Here is a 23,034-nt window from a genome sequence, read left to right as displayed (position 1 = left end):
AAAAAGAACACAAAATAAATAGTTATACATATACGTACATACACTCACCTTCATACATACCCACATACACACACGTAGTGCAAATCTAATACAATCTGTATATAAAGAACTAAAAACAGTATATTATGTACAGAGCAATGTAAGTAATGGCAGAAGTGGATATGTTGGATAATATAAATTAAAATTAAAATTAAACTGTGTATTGCACATCATTATTGCTCAATGGGGCAATTTAATTGTTCATTAGATGGATGGCCTGAGGGAAAAAACTGTTCCTGTGTCTGACGGTTCAGGTGTTCAGAGCTCTGAAGCGCCGGCCAGAAGGCAACAGTTCAAAAAGATAGTGGGCAGGGTGAGTGGTGTCCAGAGTGATTTTTACAGTCTTTTTCCTCACTCTGGAAGTGTATAGTTCTTGAAGGGGGGGCAGGGGGCAACCAATAATCCTCTCAGCAGACCGAGCTGTCCTTTGTAGTCTTCTGATGTCTGATTTCGTAGCTGCACCAAACCAGACAGTTATTGAAGTGCAGAGGACAGACTCAATGACTGCTGAGTAGAACTGTATCAACAGCGCCTGTAGCAGGATGAACTTCCTCAGCTGGCGAAGGAAGTACAACCTCTGCTGGGCCTTTTTCACAATGGAGTCGATGTGTATTTCCCACTTCAGGTCCTGTGAGATGGTAGTGCCCAGGAAACTGAATGACTCCACTGCTGCCACAGTGCTGTTTAGAATGGTGAGGGGGGACAATGATGGGGTGTTCCTCCTAAAGTCCACAATCATCTCCACCGTTTTGAGCGTGTTCAGCTCCAGGTTGTTTTGACTGCACCAGAAAGCCAGCCGTTCGAACCTCCTTTCTATATGCAGACTCATCATCATCTCGGATGAGGCCGATGACAGTGGTGTCATCTGCAAACTTCAGGAGCTTGACAGAGGGGTCCTTGGTGGTGCAGTCATTGGTGTACAGGGAGAAGAGTAGTGGGGAGAGCACACATCCCTGGGGGGCACCAGTGCTGATGGTACAGGTGGTGGAAGTTAATTTTCCCTGCCTCACAAGCTGCTGCCTTTTCGTCAGAAAGCTGGTAATCTACTGACAGGTAGAGGTGGGAACAGGGAGTTGGTTTAACTTAGTCCGGAGTATATCTGGTATGATTGTGTTGAAAGCCGAGCTGAAGTCCACAAAAAGGATCCTTACGTATGTCCCCGGTCTGTCCAGATGTTGCAGGACATGATGCAAACCCATGTTGACTGCATCATCCACAGACCTGTTTGCTCGATAAGCAAATTGAAGGGGGTCCAGAAAGGGTCCAGTGATGTCCTTCAGGTGGACCAACATCAGTCTCTGAAATGACTTCATGACCACAGATGTCAGGGCAACAGGTCTGTAGTCATTAAGTCCTGTGATTTTAGGTTTCTTAGGGACGGGGATAATAACGGAACGTTTGAAGCAGCATGGGACTTCACACTGCTCCAGTGATCTATTGAAGATCTGAGTGAAGATAGGGGCCAGTTGGTTAGCACAGGAACGAAGGCATGCTGGTGAGATGCCATCTGGGCCTGGAGCCTTCATTGACTTTTGCTTCCGATCTTGAGTGCAGGTTGAGTAGCAGGAGGGGGGAGGAGGGGGGTTTCAGGAGGTGTTAATTGTTGTGTGAAATGAAGGCCGAGTGCATGTGGGGGTGTGAAATTGGGCCTTTCAAATCTGCAATAAAACACATTCAGGTCGTCAGCCAGTTGTTGGTCCGCCACAGGGTTGGGGGTAGGAGTCCTGTAATTAGTAAGTTGTTTCAGGCCACTCCACACTGATGCAGGGTCGTTAGCTGAAAACTTGTTTTTCAGCTTCTCAGAGTAGCTTCTTTTAGCCACTCTGATTTCCCTATTCAGTGTGTTCCTGGCCTGATTATACAAGACTCTATCCCCACCCCTGTAAGCCTCCTCTTTGGCATGACGAAGCTGTCTGAGTTTTCCTGTGAACCATGGTTTATCATTGTTGAATGATAAAAATGTCCTAGTAGGGATGCACATATCCTCACAGAAACTGATGTATGATGTAACAGTATCTGTGAGCTCGTCCAGGTCTGTAGCTGCAGCTTCAAAAACACTCCAATCAGTGCAGACAAAGCAGGCTTGTAGTTCCAGCTCTGCTTCAATAGTCCATCTCCTTATAGACCTTACAACTGGCTTTGTTGATTTTAATTTCTGCCTGTAGGACGGGAGAAGATGAACCAGACAGTGATCAGAGAGTCCTAAAGCTGCACGTGGGACAGAGCGATATGCATCCTTTAATGTTGTATAGCAGTGATCCAATATATTCCTGTCTCTGGTGGGGCATGTAATGTGCTGTCTGTATTTGGGCAGTTCGCGTGTGAGATTTGTTTTGTTAAAGTCCCCAAGAATAATAATAACTGAGTCCGGGTATTGTTGTTCTGTGTCTGTGATTTGATCAGCCAGCTGTTGCAGCACTAAGTTTCCAGACGAGTTTGGAGGAATGTAAACACTCACCAGAATAAATGAAGAAAACTCCCGCGGTGAGTAGAACGGCTTACAGTTAATAAAGAGCGCTTCCAGATTAGGGCAGCACATCCTCTTTAATGTTGTTACATCTGTACACCAACTTTCATTGATGTAAAAGCATGTTCCACCGCCTCTCGTTTTCCCTGTTAACTCCGCGATGCGATCCGCTCTGAACAGCTGGAAGCCCGGCAGATGTAATGCGCTGCCCGGAATGGCTTCACTCAGCCAGGTTTCAGTGAAGCACAGTGCAGCAGAGTTTGAAAAGTCCTTATTATTATGTGTGAGGAGATGTAATTCGTCAGTTTTGTTGGGAAGAGAGCAGAGATAGGCTAGATGAATGCTCGGCAGTGCTGTTTGAACGGCAAGCTGACGGAGTTTAACCAGCGCGCCAGCTCGTCTCCCTCGCCTGCGTCTCGTAGCGTGTCTAAACAACACAGCAGCGCCTCCAACTAAAATGTCCAGCAAAACGTCCGAATATTCAAAAACCGGGAAAAGATTATCTGGTATGTGCTGCCGAATGTTCAGCAGTTCGTCCCTTGTAAAACTGACTGGTAAAAGATTGCTAAACACAGGACATACAAACAAAAACAACAAAAGAATTGGAGAGCTCCACACCGAGGCGGCCATCTGCGGCACCATCCTTCTGCGTCCAGGTTAGGTTAATACGTTAATGTTAATACTTTAATGTCAGGTTAATACGTTAATATTTCTCACCTCCTGCTGTCTGAGCTGTAATTCTGCTCTTTTCTGCTGCAGGATCTGCATGCGACCTCTGACCTCCTCATGTTTGTCCATCAATTGTTTGTTGAGTTTCTCCAGTTGCATCTGTTTCTTCAGGAGTAATGTGGACTGAAGTGTGTTCACACCTGACTCCAGAATCACACTAGAACTCTGCAGCACATTTCATCATATCATCACTGTATACATGTGTCTACACCACACAAGTGAACAGTTTATATCTGATTTATACCTCTTTAATTACAGGAAGATGGGTTATACGCTCATCCTTTCGCTCACTGTCAAGACAACAACAGCACAGACGTTATTCAATTAAAATATATATATATAATTCAATTACAAAAATTTATTTCGGTCCTCAAATACAATTTTCCATAATAAATATTAACATACATAACAACCGAAAAAGGTGTAGGCTGAAGCCTTTGCTTATTGTGCCTAACCTTTTTACATATTTATCTAATGAGCGTCACTTTTCTCAGTGAATTTGATTCATACAAGATAAACAAAACAGTAACATAATTTCACAAATGTGCATACATAACTACAAAGGTACTCATTTCAGACATTAATACAATAGTTTAAATATTATATACAAAAATTATTCATATTGAGGTATATAGTTATTTATCATCCTTTTTTTTTAAACATTTTCTTAAATTAACAAAGTGAACTACACATTTTTAATTCCTTGTCACAATTATTCCATAGGTTTACCCCTTTCACAGATATACATCTATTTTTTATATTTGTTCTTTATTTTTTTTTAAACATGTACATTCCTCTTAGTTTATACTGGCTTTCTCTTATTTCAAACAGCCTCTGAATACAATTTGGAAGTACATTTTTATATACTTTATACAATATTCAATAAATAATATGTGTGTTGGTTCGTAATAGACAATCTTTATTGCTCTCTTCTGTAACATATATATTGGATTTATGTTGGCTTTGTATGTATGACCCCATACCTCCACACAGTTATGTATGGAACTATGAGCAAACAATACAGTATGTATAATGAGTTTTCATTCAAAATATGTTTTGTTCTATTTAATATTGCAATCACTGATCTATATATATAACTGGATTGCTCATGACATCACAACAGTGAAGGTACTGCGCCGCCATCTTGGTATTCCCTAACATTCAGTATTCTGTAAGGTATGGCGGAGGATCAGTGCCTTAACAGATTCCCGAACAAACAAGAACTTACTGTTAAAAACCCCCCTAATTACTGAAATAGCGCCAACCAGCCTCCACAAGCACAATAAATGTATTGACAAAGAGACAATGAACTATTGACAGAGAACCGCATGTGACATCCGCATGCTCACCACGTGCTTATCGTGTGGACAGGAAGGGGGAAACTTTGAACGTAAAAATGTGTGTGTGTGTGTGTGTGTTTTTCAGTTAAACACAGAACTGCATATTGCTAATGAAATACGTGTAATCCCTGTATGTTGTGTATTTCTGAGGTATATCAAACTCGTTAGAACTGTTTCGTTGTGTGTTTTAAACTCTGAGGCCTCATATTTAATAGCCTCAGTGTATATTCCCTTATTAAGTGTACTAAATATACCTTTCTTGGTATCAAATTAAACCTTACGATTTGTCCGAGCTGAATTCGAATATAAGATCTCTGTAGAATGATATTACGCGATGTTTTACTATCTTTTGAGTCATTCAGCCCAAAATCTCTTACTGTCATAAACATGCAAATGAGCTTTGACAAAGGAACTCTCTCATGCTGTAATGGAGAGTAATGGAGGCCTTTACGACCTCCAAAGGAATGTTCAGAGAAGTGCTGACCCTCCCTTCATTCTCTTACTGAGAAAGAGAAATGAACCCTGTTAATCCTATATATATATTCTATATATCCATGTGATAAATATTGACATGTATCTAATGTGCCATCTCACATTTTCCCTTAAATGTGCTTGATCTATGTTTTCTTGCAAACTAATGGGTTAATGTTTCAGACTTTGCATACTATGGTTAACCAAAATCATATGTGTGGCATATTTGGTCTCTATAACTTGGTATTTTGAAGATTGAAATGACTGTGTACATGATATGTCGATAACAACAACATATTAGTATTAAAAGTATATTTCCTATTTTCTTTCTTGCACATGCAATGGGCAATTTTACAACAAAGAGCAATAAACCAAATTCCCGCCTAGTCCCGCCTTATTGGTCGAGCCAATGAGAGGTGTGACATGTGTGCTAAGGGTATAAAATTGCTGCGCCCACTTCTCTCTATCTCTATTCCCTCTTAGCCCTATCTCCTCTCTTATCTCTTCGCTCTGTTATGCTCCTCTGGCTTCCTGCCTTTCTGGTCCTCTGAGCCTTGTGCTCTCTCACTCTCTCGCTGAATGATGCCACACTAGAAGGCCCCAAGGACTCCCAAGCGTGCGCCAGGCTACCTACGGCCTTGACTTTTCCATTCACCAAAGATATCAAGACAACATCATCAAAGATCAACTGGAGCCTCAACAAATTGCATCAGGACAGTTTAATTCAAATGGGACATGCAAGTATCAAACTTAGTCTCATTATTTGATACATTAAGTATCCTCACCCCTTTCTAAAAAGGGCGTGTCAGAACTAATATGATGGTTTGCTCAGGCTGTTGATCTGCTGAACTTCAAACAATGCTATAACTTCTTGCCTTCCTGTATTCTGCTTCAGCCCTCTTTCCCTTGGTAAACTGTATGAATGTATGTATATGTATGTTAGAGTAGTTTAAATGTTTAGTCTAGTTAATAAAGTCTTGTTCATGTCACATGTAAAGTTGTCTGTGTCTCAAGCTCATATCTAAAGTCACTAATCATAGATTTTGACTACTTGCTCTTAATACTTAGTAAGAAAGACATTTCCCTTGCCCCGGAAATGTACATTTCTATTAATTAATTAATTAATAACCAAAATTGAGTGTTCACGGGATGAACCGAGTATTTGGTTGTAATGTTAATGTAGCTACATCAAGTTAACCCGATTAACTGATCCAAATATTCATAATTGATTATAACAAGTTATGATTGATTATTAATATTTAATAGAGCTGATTCGCTACCTAATGGTGGAAGAATATAGAGCTGATTCGCTACAATTCCTATGGGTCTCAATGGGAAATCATCTGTTTTGGTGAGTCAGATTTTACCTATCCAGTCACATTAAAAAAAGGTTTTTAAGTCTGCATTCACTGCATCACAATGCAATCTTCCTAAATATGTAATTCATTATTTATTTGGACTCTCATTTTCCCCCTGCTTATTCTAAGTGTGAGCGTGTTATGTTACTCTTTATTGCAGCAGCATTACGTTCAGCGGCGCACGTGTTACCTGAATACAAACAAGTTTAAGAAACTGAGGTAAGATATCAGCAGACATTTTCAAACATATGTATTGCAGGCTTTAAAGTTTTTATTCTGAATACATAATTATGCTTTGTAGCTTTTGTTAACGTTGAACGTGCATTGTGGTTATTTTCTTAGGATAAATGAATAATAGCTATGCAGCTAACGTTAACTTAGGAAAATAACCACAATGAATAACAGTATAACTCACCAAGTTAGCTTTTTTGGTCAAGTTGAATATCTATTTGCAGATCAACACATAGTTACATATGATAAATATAATGTGGGCTTGCATCAATTCTCTGTGTGTGATCTGTACCTCACGGGCATCATTTCTATAGTGATCAATTGGAATTGACGAGGAGCAGGGCTGGACTGGTAATCTGGTATACCGGGCATTTTCCCGCTGGACCCACGCACTTTGGGGCTGATCGGGTTGGACTGGCCATCGGGAGAACCGATATAATGAGCCGCCGATTTAGCGAGTTGCTATGTAAAATCCCGGGCCAATTTCTCATCCCAGTCCAGCCCTGACAAGGAGCACATGGATATTGTAGAAGTTAAACAAGGTAAGTTTGCAGTTTGGATTTAAATAAACATCCCACTGAATGTTAGATAAAACTGGAATTGGTTTGCAACAGGAAGAAAACCTGTATGAGGAGACAGTTGTCAGGCTTCACTGAAGAGCTGTTTTAACAGAGTAAAAAAATATTAAACAGTCTGTTTTATTTGCAATGAAGATACTTTTGCAACATGCAGTGTAATTTTTTATAAGTCTTATAAAATCAATGTGTTTCAGATAGTTATAACTTTTAATATTAATAGAAAAGTTGACCCAAAATGTAAATTCTGTCATCATATACTCAACCTCATGTCCTTCCAAATCCATGTGACTTTCTTTTGTAAATAGCTTGTTTTGGTCCCCAACGACTTTCATTTTATGGACAAAAACATTCATTAAAATGTCATCTTTTGTGTTCCAGAGAAAAAGTCATACAGGTTTGGAAGGACATGAGGTTGAGTAAATAGCTGTGCGAAAGGTGTTACGTAAATTGGGGTATAAAGTTCACACTAAGGGTTTAGTAACAACTAGTAAATTTGTAACTAAGTTGGTGCTTAATTTGGTTGCTCCACCTGTTCTTAAGGCAAGTCTTAACTAGTAAGTCGTAAACTCTCCGTAAAGTGATGCGTAGTCGCATAATATGACGTTTACCTGCATTGATCCAATAAGCAGCCTTCATATTTGTTCACAGAAGCATTTAAAAAAATCCATGAACTTCAATTCAATTTTGTTTGGTTTATGTTCAAACCTTGTTTGCTCACGTAACTGACACTGCGAACGTCACGAGAGCAGCTCTCTTGAGACACATTTTGATAATTAAAATATTATTTTAATTATTTAACATTTTATACTTTTATATTTGACTGTCATTCATATGTTTTTGAAGCCTGAAAAGGAAATCATACCCTAATTTTATTATATGACTCAAGCTAAATTTGTATAAATGACTTAAAAGTGAGTTTGTTTGGTAATTAACCGTCATATTCATGAAACACCTAAAAAAGGCAATTAATTGTCATAATCATTATTATTTGTTTGAAAATTAATTGTCGGCCAAATCTTACAATCGTGACCCCTAATTTTCATTATTAGGTTCCTTGTGAATAGGCTCTATGCATGTCGCAGTTCCGGGTTCGCGTGTACTAGGCTATCAACTTCCGGTTCAACTTCCTGTTTATACACAGACAGATATGGCTCTCTTTTATAGTCGTTGTCTTCAGGACTTACCTCGTCTGACGGTAAATGATGTAGACCGACTCATAAAAAAATCATGTGCTGCTCCTAACAGGTTTCGAGTGGTGTGATTTTGATTATGTGCGCAGGAGGACATGCTTGTTGAGCGTATATACAAAAATATTGATGTAATGCGCACCATTAGAGACTGAGCAGATCTTTTTTTTTTTTTACCACTACCTACTTCAGTGTTTGCATGTTTAGGTCATTTTTAGATAACCAGTTAAGTATTTCTCAATTTCTACAATTGTACAAATGTTGCTTTATTTAATGACTGTGTGTTACATTGTGGCCACATACCACTGGTGGTCCATTCAATCAGGCACGGCGCCAGGATTTCAGGTTTGGATGGGCCAGACCAATTGTGGGTGGGCCTTAAATTAAAAACGCTAAATTAAAAACGTTATCCAATCACTGTTTAACCTAATGAAAGTTACTGACTAATATACTGCTATATTATCTCTACGTAGGCTATACATATTATAGATTTTAATAGCTTGATGCTCTTTAAATATTTTGTTGCATTGTTAAAAAGTTTCGGTGCATATAGAGTCAGGACAGACCTATCCGCGATCGCTCTCCTTGGTTCTGACCAAAGAAGAGCGCTTTGGAATCTCCATTACGCATCATACCTGGGCTGCGTTTCCCGATAAAAGAAAAAGCGGTGTTCTTTATAAAATAAGCACTTCAGAAATAGTTGAAATTGCATTTATTAGGACTCATGGGATATTATAAAAAAATATCTAAACTATAATAGCCTATATTTAGACTGTAAAAGAGGTCAGGAATGTAATATTTCCCCAAAACATAGTTTAGTTCTGCTCGTATAACATAAGGCCGAATATTTCACAATTCTTATTAATTGTTTTAAGTTTTCAACAATAGGCTACTACATTACAGATCAACAACACTGCCCGACAGTTTCAATCAATACTCGGGAACAGAACTTGTTCATTAACAACGTCATCTGTCCATTTATTTATTTTCGATTTCATTAAAGGGGTCATGACATGAGAAACCAAATTTGCCTTGATCTTTTGGTATATAAGAGGTCTTTGTATCATTAAAACGTCCTGCAAGTTTAATATTTTAAGACGTCCTCCCCATTCTAAACGAATCATTTATTTAATCAAACTCAAAATACAGCTCGTTCTGGATTCATGGTTAGAAGTGACGTGTCGGTTAGAAGTGACGTAACAGCGTTTGCATATGACCGCCTCCAGCGCAAGACAACTACGCTCATTTCGTATCGCCGTGCGCTTCACAAGTGTTCAGTCGATGGACAGCGAGCTCTGACAGTGACTACTTGTGCACAGGAAAATTACGATGCCACACAGATGTGCTGTTCCTGGCTGTGGTCAAACAAAACCTCTGAATAAGCTGCCGAAAGATCCAGACGTCAGGGAAAAATGGATGCAGTTTATTTTTTGCGGACGTTCCAGTCACGGCAGTGTTAACTTAAGCGTTTGTTCTGTACATTTTAAGGATGACTGTTTTGAGAACAAATCTCAATATGATGCTGGCTTTGCCAGAAAACTGTTGCTCAAAGATAAGTCCGTGCCGACTATTCTGGGAACAACGACGACGCAAACTGTAAGTAATCTATTTTAAACTTTAAACTACTTTTTAAAGCGCAATTTCATTCATTATGAATAATCACAGTGTTTTTACTTAGTTTACTTGCATATTGTTCTGGCTGGGGCGTCAATAATTGATACATAGGCACTGACGTTAGCCAATCATAACAGTGGGCGTTAACACTGAAGTCTTAAATGGAAAACGCCCCCAAAACAGACTGTTTGAATCAGAGGATGAGAAACAGGGTGGGAAAAGGTCATAAATCACTAGATTTTAAAAGTTTTTCTTAAAAAAAAATATATTAATACTATAATTGCACCTAAGGGAACATAATAATACAATAAAAAAAACCATGTCATGACCCCTTTAACAACAGACTTACTTATTATACAGAGAAGATGTATTAAAATGTAACCTACACAATATCACAATATCAGAACAAAGTTATCTGCATTGCAGAAAAACAACAACAACAAAACATTTCAGAAGCCAAAAAATAATCAGGCTAAAAAATAACAACTGAGTAACAACTGAGTAAAAGACACTCATATTTTTGCGCTAACAGACAGGCTTAAAAGATTGCCAAACGTGAAGAAAAGGGAAGAAGAGAGAGTATGAGAAGAATATTCATTCATTGCAAATCAAATTATTTATCAGAGCAGTAGGAAAGGGCATGCTACTGTAACGGTCACTTTGTGCTTTTATGTTAATCTGAGGTAAAATGAGAACTGCGCATGTGCGTGTCAGTAATAAATTTGAAAGGTGAGGAGATAACCGCTCCACCGACCGTTGTACTCTTTCTTTTATTTCATTTTATATTTGTGGACGAGTGTGACATTTGAGTAATTTTACTAAACACGGGGAAAATAGGCTACGCTATCGTCTTTCCTGCATCTTTCCCTCCGACACCTATTTTTTTTTGTTTTTTTCTACCCCCCTCTGAGCCACATTTCAACTTTGCGTTACACTACCGATCTTTCCGAAATTACAGGAGTAGTCGGCGGGGTTTGCTCTTGAAAATGTCAATGATTTCATCAAAGTCGAGAGTTACTGTAAGCTCTCTCTCAAAGGTCAACAGACAGAGGGACATAAGGCGAGAAGTAAGCATGGTGCTCCTATTTGGTGTTTTAATCCGGTTGACACTGGAAAAGACGCGTTCAACTGTACAAGATGTCATTGGCATTGTTATCAGAGCTTATGGATATTCGGGAAAACGTCCCCATTGCTTATGTCCATCACTTCTACAAGACTTTTGAGATGTTCTCCTCTTTTTTTCTTCCTCTCTATGAGTTGCACAAACACGTCGAACTCTGACTCTGATATGGTTAAGTGGAAGCGCTTCCCTGTATCATTGAGAGAGTTCGCTATAGTGGCCAAGCTGGTGTCATTTGTATCAAGGCTAGGGGACATCAGGATTTCAGCAGATGCCGTGAGGCCATAGGTGTCACTGTGGAATCGAGTGTTCAGTTCATTAAGCTGGCAGTCTATTAGCGTGTTGGAAATGTTGCGCAGGTCACTATCACTCCTCACCCTTGTCGATTTCCCCAACGTGCATGTGACAATACTTCCCTCAAATCGGCCTGGGAGCTTTCTTGAGCGGGGCAAACTGATGACATCCCAGTTCTCGACATCATGATCCTCCATCATCTTATTTGTTGTTGCTAACATATTTGAGAACGCAGAGTCACCGGAGCGAATGTCTGTCAGTTCTTGTTTGAGGTTCTCGATCAAATCAACCGTGTCTGTCACTGATGTGTCGATGGACTGGAGGCTTTTAGACGTGAAGTCTGATTTACTGAACAATTGTTTGAAAAGTACAAGGAGGAATATGAACTTTTTTGTTCTGATCTGCTGAAGTAGTGACTGTGCCTCAATCTCACTCTGTCCCCCGTCTTCCGCATACTGTGCCAGCACCTCCACAATAACATCATACAGAATGAAAACTTTTGTCACTGCGGCTGATCTTGAATCCCACCTGGTGTCACACCCTCGCTCCAATTCCAATTACCTCTGATCGGGCCGCATCTCTCTTTGCGCGTTAAGGAAACGGGCATGACGTTCGTTGCCGCACATGAAGGCGTGCAAGGTGTTGAGAGTGTCGAAAAAAGTAGAAGCATCCAGCGATGTCTGGGCCACAGTTGACAGGACGAGGTTTAACCTATGAGAGTGACAGTGCACGTAGATGGCGTTTTGAAAGGTGCCCTTAAGGATGGCTTGGACACCCCCCTTATGCCCAGCCATTACCGATGCACCATCAAACCCAAAACCAACACAAAGGCTAGGGTCTAGTTCAAAAGGTGCGACAACTTCTAATATTTTCTGTGCTATCGCATAAGCAGTCATGTTGTCTGTGGATCCGATGCCAACAGCGCGTTCTTGCACAGTCCCCATGTGCACATACCGAAAGCAAACAGCCACCAGCTGCTTTTTAGATACATCCTTACACTCGTCTGCTAAAATAGCATAGAAAGATCCCTCATGCAGTTCACGTTTAATCCGTCGCAACAGGAGAGTGCACGCAGCATCCAACAGGTCATTCTGAATTTCGTGACTGAGCATCTTTGCATTGCTAGGGATCGCATCTAGTCACATCTGAGTTGCTTTGTCATGCCTGCAGACAAGTCTATAAAATTCCAGGAAATTACCTGCATTTTTGACCTCCTCATTCTCCCGGTTGCCACGCAGGGGTACTTCTTGTTTGGCACAAGTAATCAGAACGTCCAGAATTACTTTGATGTGCTCCCGATTCCTCTCTATGATTTCACCCTGTCTACCATCTGTGTTGTTCAGTTGATGGATGACACAGCCACGCTCAGACATTGACAGCCTGTAATTGTTAAATTTATCCAGAGCAAATGTGTGCGATTTGCTATTCTGGTGCTTTAAACAAGCGTGATTGAGGTGCTTCCAGTCCCGGTATCCAGTCTGGCTAAACTTCTCCTCCCTGCCCCGATCACCAAAGTGCCTGCACATCTTACAGAATACTGCATCCTTCCTAATGCTGTACTCAAGGAAATTGTATCTGCTATACCAGTTTGTGGAGAAACTCCTTGCTTTCTCACCTATCACTGTGACCGGATACTTCAGCACTGGTTGAGTTGCGGGCTCATCCACGGAAGACAGATCCACAGGACTATCATCCACTCGCGAGTCAAAGGCGCTGAGAGGCAGAGGCGCTGGCGCCCTCCTAGCAACGGTGCTGGTTGCGCTAGCTGCGCTGGTCGCGCTAGCTGCGCTAGTCGCACTAGCATCCTGGGGTGGCAGAGACGAAGGTGTGCTAGGTGATGTGGATCTCAGCTCTCCTTCATCTCCTGGTTGCAGCGATGACTCAAGAGACTGTACGTCCGCGTTTAAGGTACCTAAACAACGACTGTTGCAACATTGTCCTTTACTGGAAATTATTTTTATACAAGCTAATGATAAGCACTGAAGCTGTTTCATGCGGCGGGGGCTGCGCTGGGTTGGAAAATATGTGACGTCATTACGTTTTTTAATTTAATCAATGTTGATTATGAAAGTGAGCATGCAGCATGAGAGAGATGATAGGCTACATCATGAGATGCGCAATATTTCTGGATACATGGAGTGGGTAAAACATTATTCTGACCACTTAATTGAGTTTTTTCGTTTTGTATTAAATTGTATCTTAATTTTGATCAATGTTTTATCAACCAATTGCCTGTATTTAATAAATAAGAAGCAAATATATAGCAGACAATGTAATAAGGCACCGGCACGATCACTTGCATTGCACGAGAACTGGAGCGTTTCCGCCACAGAGTGAAAAATAAAAAATTTAATTGCGATTTTTTTAATCTCACAATTCTGACTTTTTATCTCAGAATTACGTGATATAAAGTGGCAATTGCAGGTTAGCTATAAAGTCAGAATTGCGTGATATAAAGTGGCAATTGTAGCCTATGTTATTAAGTCAAAATTGCGTGATATAAAGTGCGAGAAATATAGCTTGAAATTCTGGCTTTTTTTCACATAATTGCATGTTTATATATCTCGCAATTCTGACTTTATAATAGGCCTACGCAATTGGGAGATATAAAGGCAGAATTGCATGATATAAAGTGCGTGTTACAAAGTCAGAAGAATTGTGAGATATAAACTATGGGTAAAAAAAAAAAAAGCAATTGCGACTTTATTTCATGCAATTCTGACTTTATAACACGCAATTGCGGCTTTATTTCATGCAATTGCGACTTTAGTTCACGAAATTCTGATTTTATATCTAGCAATTCTGAGAAATAAAGTCAGAATTGCAAGATAAAAAGTCGCAATTATCTTTTAAAATGTTTTAGGCTATTCTATGGCGGAAACAAGCTTTCATACTAGGCTATAGCCTATAGCCTGCCCTAGTAGCCTAATTAAATTAATATAAAGAGGCGATTTGTCCACTAATGGCTTAGTCGACTAGGGGGGAAAAAAATAGTCGGAGGCCTTATTCCACATATCTTCGAAGTTCGAACCAGCAGGCCATTCTGGGTTGAGCGAGCGACCCTGCAGAATGAGCGAGCAGAGCGGAATATTCAGAAATGCGCTCTCCGCTCACATGCTCTGATCGGAACAAACCCGAACACTGTCTGCTGAACTTGCACAGAAACATCAAAATAGACATAACCAGCTTAAAATTGTTTTTAAAACTAAACATTTAGACTATTTTAGCACAAATTATGAGCTTAATTGGCGATTTTTTTATAATTCTTGACAGAAATGTTTTGGGTGGGCCTGTTGAAAAGTGGGTGGGCCTAGGCCCGTCAGGCCCACCCATAACGCCGTGCCTGCATTCAATTATAATATACAGCATTATATTTATTGTATTCTTATTTATTTACACTATAAACAATATTTACATATATACACAAAATACTCATATATATATATATATACACACACATACTATATTTATACAATATAATATATATACACCTATCTATTATATTACATTAGACATGTATATGTACATATATATTTAAATTTGTATAGGCTAGTTAATAAATACATATGTTATGCATTATGAAATTATAATAAAAAATGCATAAGGAAACACTGTCTTAGTTTTGTCTGTTGATCAGTGTTATGAACAGAGTGTGAAATCCATAGTTTTTACAAAAGTATATGTACAATATTTACATTTACCTTAGCACATTAACAAGGATGAGGGTTTTTAGACTCAGTGGCTCCATGCCTTGACAAGTGGTCCACATTGGTAGTTCACAAGCAAACATGCCACTGTAAACACTTGGTTTATGCTACCAGAAATGGACAAGGGGATGACTGTGTCAAACAACTTATGCTCCTTCACTCGACGGATAAGACGTTCAACATGTACCCTGAGCCTGGCCACAAACTGAATGTGTGTCACTTCATGAGGTAGCATTTGTTTTCCCTTGGTCAGGAAAACAGGCCAGTGAACTTTGCATGGCACTAGGCTGTCAATTAAGAAGCCCTTATCCACCATGATGGCCATGTCAGGAGTAAGAAGGTTAATGATCCCTGACTGTTTGAACAACTCCCTGTCACTTATAGACCCTGCATAGAGTCCAGACACAAATGTTATTGCACCGTGAGGTGCCATTCCTATTAAAGCCTTGAATGTGCAGTGAGACTTATAGTTTGTAAAAACCTCACTTTGTAATAGCAATGAGGAAGGTGTTTGGCAGCGGATCTCAGTACAATCCAGGATAACCTGTGTGTCTCGGAAAAGATGAAATTGGGCTCGTACACTCTCTTTCGGCATCCAAATGCACACTGACCCCAGGACAAAGTACAGGAAGTTGGCCCAGGTTGTTATGATGCGGCTCACAGTGGCCTGATGTACATGGAAGCGATGACCAAGGTCCTTTTGCTTGAGGCCCAAAGCAAGATGCATCATGAACAGGAAGAACTCGTCTATTGCAGGAAGTGCCCGAGTGTTTCCAGCCTCCTTGGTGACTTTGGAGTTGGTGACATGAATCATTCTGTGTGTTGCCGGTTCAATCAGTTCCCAGAAGGCCATCAGGTGGTTATAGGTTGCAAATCTGTCAAGAAATAAACGTACATTGGTTCTCACATGGCATAAAAGACTTACACTTAGCTTTATAGTATAGTAATTTCCAGTTTAGGAAATAAGAATGCTGAACTACAAGTAACTGATACAACAATCTTGTAATACATCACGAGTCATGAAAATTATGGAATTCGGTATGTATGATTAAACTAACTCTGATTGCTGTTGAAGCCAACAGATGTTATTCATACTTATAATTATGTTAGCCTATGTTGTTGTTATTATTTTGGTCGGTGTAGCCTACTTTTACGTGCAGCTAGCTTATACAACTCCAATAATATTTAATAACAACGTGGACTAGTGTTTTCAAGACAAAGGCAACGCTATTACAAATGCTTATCACAGGCAATATAATTTTACCTTGTATAAAAGCGTATGTCCTCATCGGACCCAGCAAATCTCTGGAGACCAAAGCGAAGTATGATCTTGGTCTGGTCCAACTGCTTCCGTAGATCTTCTATCTCCCTCGTCAACTCCTCATTTTCATGTAATACCATGTCCACAGCTGCAGCTTCAGGAACTGAACAATAATCGTGTCCAGTCCTCTCCACGTCAAAGTCCATATCTTGCTCTACATCCGAGTAAGAATAACTAGAATGTTTGTCGTTGTTAACTTTCGCGCGTCAGATCTAATACGGAACCGGAAACTGTTTGCCCAGTAGAGAGTGTAGTTGGAAACACGTCACAATCCCCGCTGCATAGAGCCTATTGGTTTGTTAAAAATGTTTATGAAATTTCAAAAAGTGAAACAGCTTGTATCATATTTAAAAATGCAATTTCATGATGTCATATAAATTGACAAAATGTGTGGTGCTGGCGTAGTGGGCTAAAGCACACAACTGTTAATAAGAAGGTTGCTGGTTCGATTCACCACAGTCACCACCATTGTGTCCTTGAGCAAGTCACTTAACTGCCAAATGCATAAATGTAAAATGTAAATAAAATGTGAAATTTTAAAATGTATCTATATATGAAGTGTCCCCCCTCAGTTTGATTAATATATTTTTTTAGTTATATTATGCTTACATGTTGTCAAAACATGATCCAACATGATCATAGATGGTTGAAAGGGTCTACTAAATCTACTAAAACTGCTAAATTGTTACGAAGGCAGGAGGAGGCAGACGAGGGGTGAGGATCTAAGTGTGGTTTTTATTGACAATGGTGAAAACAAACAAGACTGGAACAAATGAATCGTCCACGATGGGAGAACAAAAACCAAAACACAAAAACATCCAAAGAATACACGGGCTGGAGAAACATCCACGGTGGGCAAAGGTAACATTGACAAACTGGGCAAACACGGCAAAACATCTACATCCAGACATCCACATTCAATGTTCGACCAGGAATAGAGGAACAGCAGGGTTAAATACACAGGGGTAATGAGGACTAAACGACAAACGTGGGAGGCTCAGGAGGCGGCACCGTAGAAGGCAGAGCCGTATCGTTGAAAGCTTTGGAGGCGGAGCCCTGGGAGGCTCGGGAGGCGGAGCACTGGGAGGCTCGAGAGGCGGAGCCCTGGGAGGCTCGGGAGGCGGAGCCCTGGGAGGCTCGAGAGGCGCTGGCTCTGGGAGGCTCGAGAGGCGCTGGCTCTGGGACGGTCCAGGCTACTGGCGCTGGCTCTGGGACGGTCGAGGCTACCGGCACTGGCTCTGGGATGGTCGAGGCTACAGGCGCTGGCTCTGGGGTGGTCGAGGCTACAGGCACTGGCTTACTGACGTTCAAGGCTACAGGCAATGGCTCACTGACGTTCAAGGCTACAGGCACTGGCTCACTGGCCGTCGGGGCTACAGGCGCTGGCTCACTGACGGTCGAGGCTGCAGGCGCTGGCTCACTGACGTTCAAGGTTACAGGCACTGGCTCACTGGCGGTCGAGGCTGCAGGCACTGGCTCACTGACGTTCAAGGCTACAGGCACTGGCTCACTGACATTCAAGGCTACAGGCACTGGCTCACTGACGGTCGGGGCTGCAGGCACTGGCTCACTGACGGTCGGGGCTGCAGGCACTGGCTCACTGACGGTCGGGGCTGCAGGCGCTGATTTGTTGACCGTGACATACGTGAGCTCTGGTTCGTTGAACATTGAAGGCAGAGCCATGGGAGGTTCTGTGGACGGAGCCGTGGAAGGCAGAGGCTGGGAAGCGGAAGTCTTTCCTCTTCTCCTCCTCCCACGGTCCAGGCTACCGGCGCTGGCTCTGGGACGGTCGAGGCTACCGGCGCTGGCTCTGGGACTAATGAGGACTAAACGACAAACAGGTGAGGACAATGACTAAGTGCTGGCAGTGATGAGGGCCGGGAATTATGGGAATTGTAGTTCATGACAGTGACACGTGAAACTCGGGGCAGACAACAGGGGATCGTGACATAAATGCTGCATTTTAAATAATATTATTACATGCAGATTAATGCAGACAGCACAAAATTTACTGATAAAACTAAAATTGCCAATCAGAATTGAGTAATAACAATGATTCATATTTTGAGTGGCCAAATGAGAAATGGGGGGTTCGGTTCACTGGGGTTGCAGCCTACTTTTTTGTCCTTTGCTGATCACATGCCTGTGTGTTGAAACTTGACACCGGGCGATGCATCCTGAAAACTGCACTGTTTGAGCGGTTTCATGCTGAAGAGACACTTAAAAGTAAGGTTTTTTTTTCTCTCTCGTAAATGTCAACATAATGTATGTCGATATGATTGATGCCTGTCATGCAAAACATGAGCTCATTGATGTCATAAAATATCAGTCTGCTTTTTTATTCCATCAGTTACACCTGCTCGGAGTCTTCCGTAAATATTTAGTTTATAAGTAAGGTTATGTTCTACAGAAGTTTAATGGTGCAATGCTCAAATATTTAGTAGTGAGTAAATTGTGACTTAGTGCCCATTTACGCCACAACTACGCTAAGTTTAAACTTTCGTATAGCTGGTGAACCGGCCCCTGGTCTTTATATCAAACTTTCATTTGTTCTTCTTTTTTGCAGTAAAAGATTGCCCAGAGTTTTCTTAAGCCGTTTGGAGTGTGATGCAGCACATTTCCTTGGCAATGAAGTGGAGCCTGATGTTTGTGCAGCTTTCTGCAATGCATTTTGAGTATGAAGATGTGATTGTTGTTTGGTTCTAGGTTGAACATGTGTGCCTCAAGTTCCTTGAATACAGAACCACCATGGTGTTCCAGAACCTTCTCAGCTGTCTTGCAGACTTTCAGGATGCTGTCTGACGGTCTTATAAATCCACCGTAAGACTTCATGTCGATCAGTATTCATCTTGGGAAGAGCTCTCGACACTGAGTGCTGATAAACAGATAGTGCACAGAATCATCTTCATAGTTGTTTTAAATGCAAAGCCTGCTATGTACCCCACCACAGCCTCCTTGAACATGGACAAGCTGGGAAGACATACAGTGATGTTTTTCTCTGTGTCTTCTGTTTCAGGCTGAACATCACTGCCTGAAATGCATATCAGAAGATGTTGCCTCCAGTGTCACTGTCTGGTGGAGAACAGTTGCCACTAGCTCTGATGGCTTGTCTTGCTACCATTCTTTTGAAAGCTGAATAATGTGGGATTGTTGTTAAATCCATTAGCAGATTTGTCCTCACATATCTGCAAATTTTTATTGTATTGTTCTGTTTAATAATACATGTTTGTGTGTACTTGGAAGCTTTTGTTATTGAACAAATATATATGTATGATTTCCTTGAGTGTGCATATGTCAACAAACTTATTTCTGATTATGATTTAATAGATCAGGGGATTGCTGAAATAATTAAAAGCTCACAAGCTCGTATGTACATATTCCAGATATAAATGCAAATGGATAATTCCATTAAGTAAACCCTAAATTCATGTATGTGTATATACTGTACTACATTTTTATATTCTGGTCTTCTGGATTTATTCTGAAGAGTTACTGTCTAGTTACAATATCAACACAAAGCTAATCGTTTTAATTAACAACTTTAAAACTTGTTGATGTGCATCCCCCCTCGAACTGATGTCACTGTGCTTAAATGAGTTCACATTTACTATATAATCTAGTCAAAAAGAGTTAATAATGTTGGGAAATTATGGAGATGTATAATTTGTCAACATTATGAACAATGAGCATCAACAGGTTTAAACTATGAAGGCAGAGAAACATTACATCCTGTAACAATCTGCAGCTGTCGCTATTAAATGCTTTTGCTTTAAAAAGTGGCATTAATACACTTTGGTGTTGTATGTTACTGTTGATTATTAAAGATTATGATTGTTATGCCCGCTCTACATGGGAATACTCTTTTGCTAACTTACATCCAATATTTACAAAATACATTTATTGACAATATCATTTTTGTATCATCATTTACAAAATGATTTGGAAAGTCTACTTTTCCAGTACTCTTTTTAATTATACCGTTAAGTACTTTCCATGTTGCTTGAGTATTACATCTTATATTTGTTTTCATCTTTTTTTGTTCTGGTTATGATACATCTATATAATGCATTCTTCTTTTTACATGCCTTCTCTATTCCCTTAGTAATCCATGGCTTATCATCATGTTTGTGCTTCTTTAAAACTCTCTTAGACAATGTTTTCCATATTGCCCAATTAATATGGTCAAAAAAGCATCATAGGCTCTATTAGGATCTTTATTTACATAAACCTCACTCCAGTTTTGTTTCCTGAAGTCCTCCTCAAGGGCAGCAATGGGTTCTGGTGTTCTGTGTCAAATTATAACTATTTGTCCTATTTTCATTTGTTTTGTTTTTTAATATTTGAAAGATCGCAAAAACTGGAAGACGATCAGTCATATCATTTATAACACTCCTACTATTTTCCCTCCAATTTCATTTGTATATATTATCTATCAGTGTAGCAATTCAGTGGGCATTTTGTTTTCACACAACAGCCACTAACTACAGGACATGACCCTTAAAAACAGTCAAATATACACATACCTGTATTCATCTAACTGCGTCACAAAGATGTTTTTCTTTCTGTTTTGTACTGTCAGTTTGAGATGCGGAAAAGACAAGACCTCCATGACTGAAGAGAGAATATGTGTTATTAAAGTAGAAACTGTTCCGCTGAACTCGCGTCTGTTGCTCGGAAACACCAAACACAAAACGGAACGCAGGCTGTGTCTAGAAGGTAACCCGGGTGACGAAGTCTCGCGAGAGTCTCATTTGCTGTTACTAAGGTAGTCTGTTACTACATTGGTATGCGTGACAGCTCATTTCAAGAAAAAGCAATGGTAAGGAAAATGACTTCTGAGGTCAGTCTTGTTAAGGTTATAAAATGTTTTAATGTGTGTAAATGTTACATATAATGATCCATCATGTGAAAGAACATTTTGAATGTAATTCCAAATAATGTGCAGATATTTTCAATAGAACAATTTTTCCTCTATTGGTAAAGTGGGACAGTATATTGTGTCATTTAAAACGTAGTTTATAATGAATTTACATTGGAATAATAATTATTAAAAGGCAGTGCATTATATAGTGTATATACATGCAATGGAATGAAAATTAGTTTTTTCAATGTGTTCTTTTGATCATATTCTAATCTTTAAGTAGCATAAATATGAAATAGAATTTAATCTATACACTGTTGTAAGTAAGTTATACTATATTCAAATACTGAACAGCGTTTGTCTTTTTTCTGAGGGAATATTTTCCTGTTAACAAAATGTTTTTACACTATTGCGTAAACCAGCCAGCTGCCATATCACCCTGTAGCTCAAGACCGACTGCCCACTAAAGCGAAGAAGGGTTAGGCTTGGTCAGTACCTGGATGGGAGCCCTCCTGGGTAAAACGTCTCGGTTACGTACGTAACCTCGGTTCCCTGAGATGAAGGGAACGAGACATTGCGTTACTAATTCATATGGGGAGTGCCTTCATACACAACCTATTTGAAACCTCTCTACAATAATGCCAATATTCTAATATTGGCTATGGTGTTTGAGCCAGCCTGTTTCGGCGCGAACTGACCGCTATAAAACAGATGCACAGACACCATTTCCTCAGAATTTCTGACTGAGAACAAGGAGCGCATTGCTCGTGCCTCAAGAACTCTGATTCTTGTGGTGCGGCTATCGTTCGCAATGTCTCGTTCCCTTCGTCTCAGGGAACCGAGGTTAAGTACGTAACCGAGACGTTGCCTTACGACTTCAGTCCACTTGACATTGCGTTACATATGAGGAACAGAATCCCATCATGCCGCACTACATGACATAACTTCCTAGAGAGGAAATATGGCGGCGCAGTCTTATGGGACGGCGACCGACATGTGTATGCCGCAGTGAGTGATCCTCCTGATGGCCAGGAGGAGAGCACTCATAATGAATATATGAGTTATAGCCATATAGTATGAATTACTCCTTATGAACCCGGCCGGGAAGGGAGTTTATTTATAATGAAGTGCTTGTGATTTATGGCATTATAACAGCCTGAATGCAGGCGGTTGTGTAAATGATGTGGAGCCCGTCCTTAAAAAGGGGGCATAAGTATATATATATATATATATATATATATATATATATATATATATATATATAGCCAATGAATAGCAAGGACTTGTGAAGAAAGAGATGTTACTTCTAGGTTGTAAAACTTTGCGAACGTGTTTTGCGAGGACCATCCTGCAGCAAAACATATGTCTTGTAAGGACACACCATTATTCCATGCCCATGAGGAGGCCATGCCTCTATTTGAGTGTGCTTAACACCAATTGGACAAGTCTGAACCTGCGATTCATAAGCCAGGGTAAGAAAGTCTTTGCTTGGAGAAGGACATTCCTTTTGCACATCCTCCCTAGCATATAAAGATCTGATCAGACAGTCTGCACTGGCAGGTATGCTCAACGTATGTATGTAGCGCCCGCACAGGGCATAACAAATGCAATGATTTTTCCTCATCTGAATTAAATGGAGGAGGGGAGAAGGCCTGAAGATGAACCACCTGCGCTTTGAAGGGTGTGGTCAGGACCTTGGGTAAATAGCCTTTCCTGG

General features: G+C 40.4%; 1 protein-coding gene across 1 annotated transcript in view; it reads right to left on the bottom strand.

Moving 5' to 3' along the window:
• Nucleotides 1-21,120, bottom strand: part of si:ch1073-416d2.4 (coiled-coil domain-containing protein 42 like-2) — a 70,299-nt gene extending 49,179 nt beyond the window's left edge. Inside the window, exons 1-3 of the mRNA XM_052145720.1 lie at nucleotides 20,980-21,120; nucleotides 3,480-3,525; nucleotides 3,224-3,400 (exon numbers count right to left, since the gene is read on the bottom strand). Of these exons, the coding sequence (XP_052001680.1) occupies nucleotides 3,224-3,400; nucleotides 3,480-3,525; nucleotides 20,980-21,065 (309 nt within the window). The 5' untranslated portion in view covers nucleotides 21,066-21,120. The remainder of the gene's footprint in view (nucleotides 1-3,223; nucleotides 3,401-3,479; nucleotides 3,526-20,979) is intronic.
• Nucleotides 21,121-23,034: the final 1,914 nt, after the last annotated feature.

Source organism: Xyrauchen texanus, chromosome 16 (genome assembly GCF_025860055.1).
Source record: "Xyrauchen texanus isolate HMW12.3.18 chromosome 16, RBS_HiC_50CHRs, whole genome shotgun sequence".
Lineage (NCBI taxonomy): Eukaryota > Metazoa > Chordata > Actinopteri > Cypriniformes > Catostomidae > Xyrauchen > Xyrauchen texanus.
Note: the sequence above shows the minus strand (reverse complement) of the source record. Positions and strands in the feature narration are given on the sequence as shown.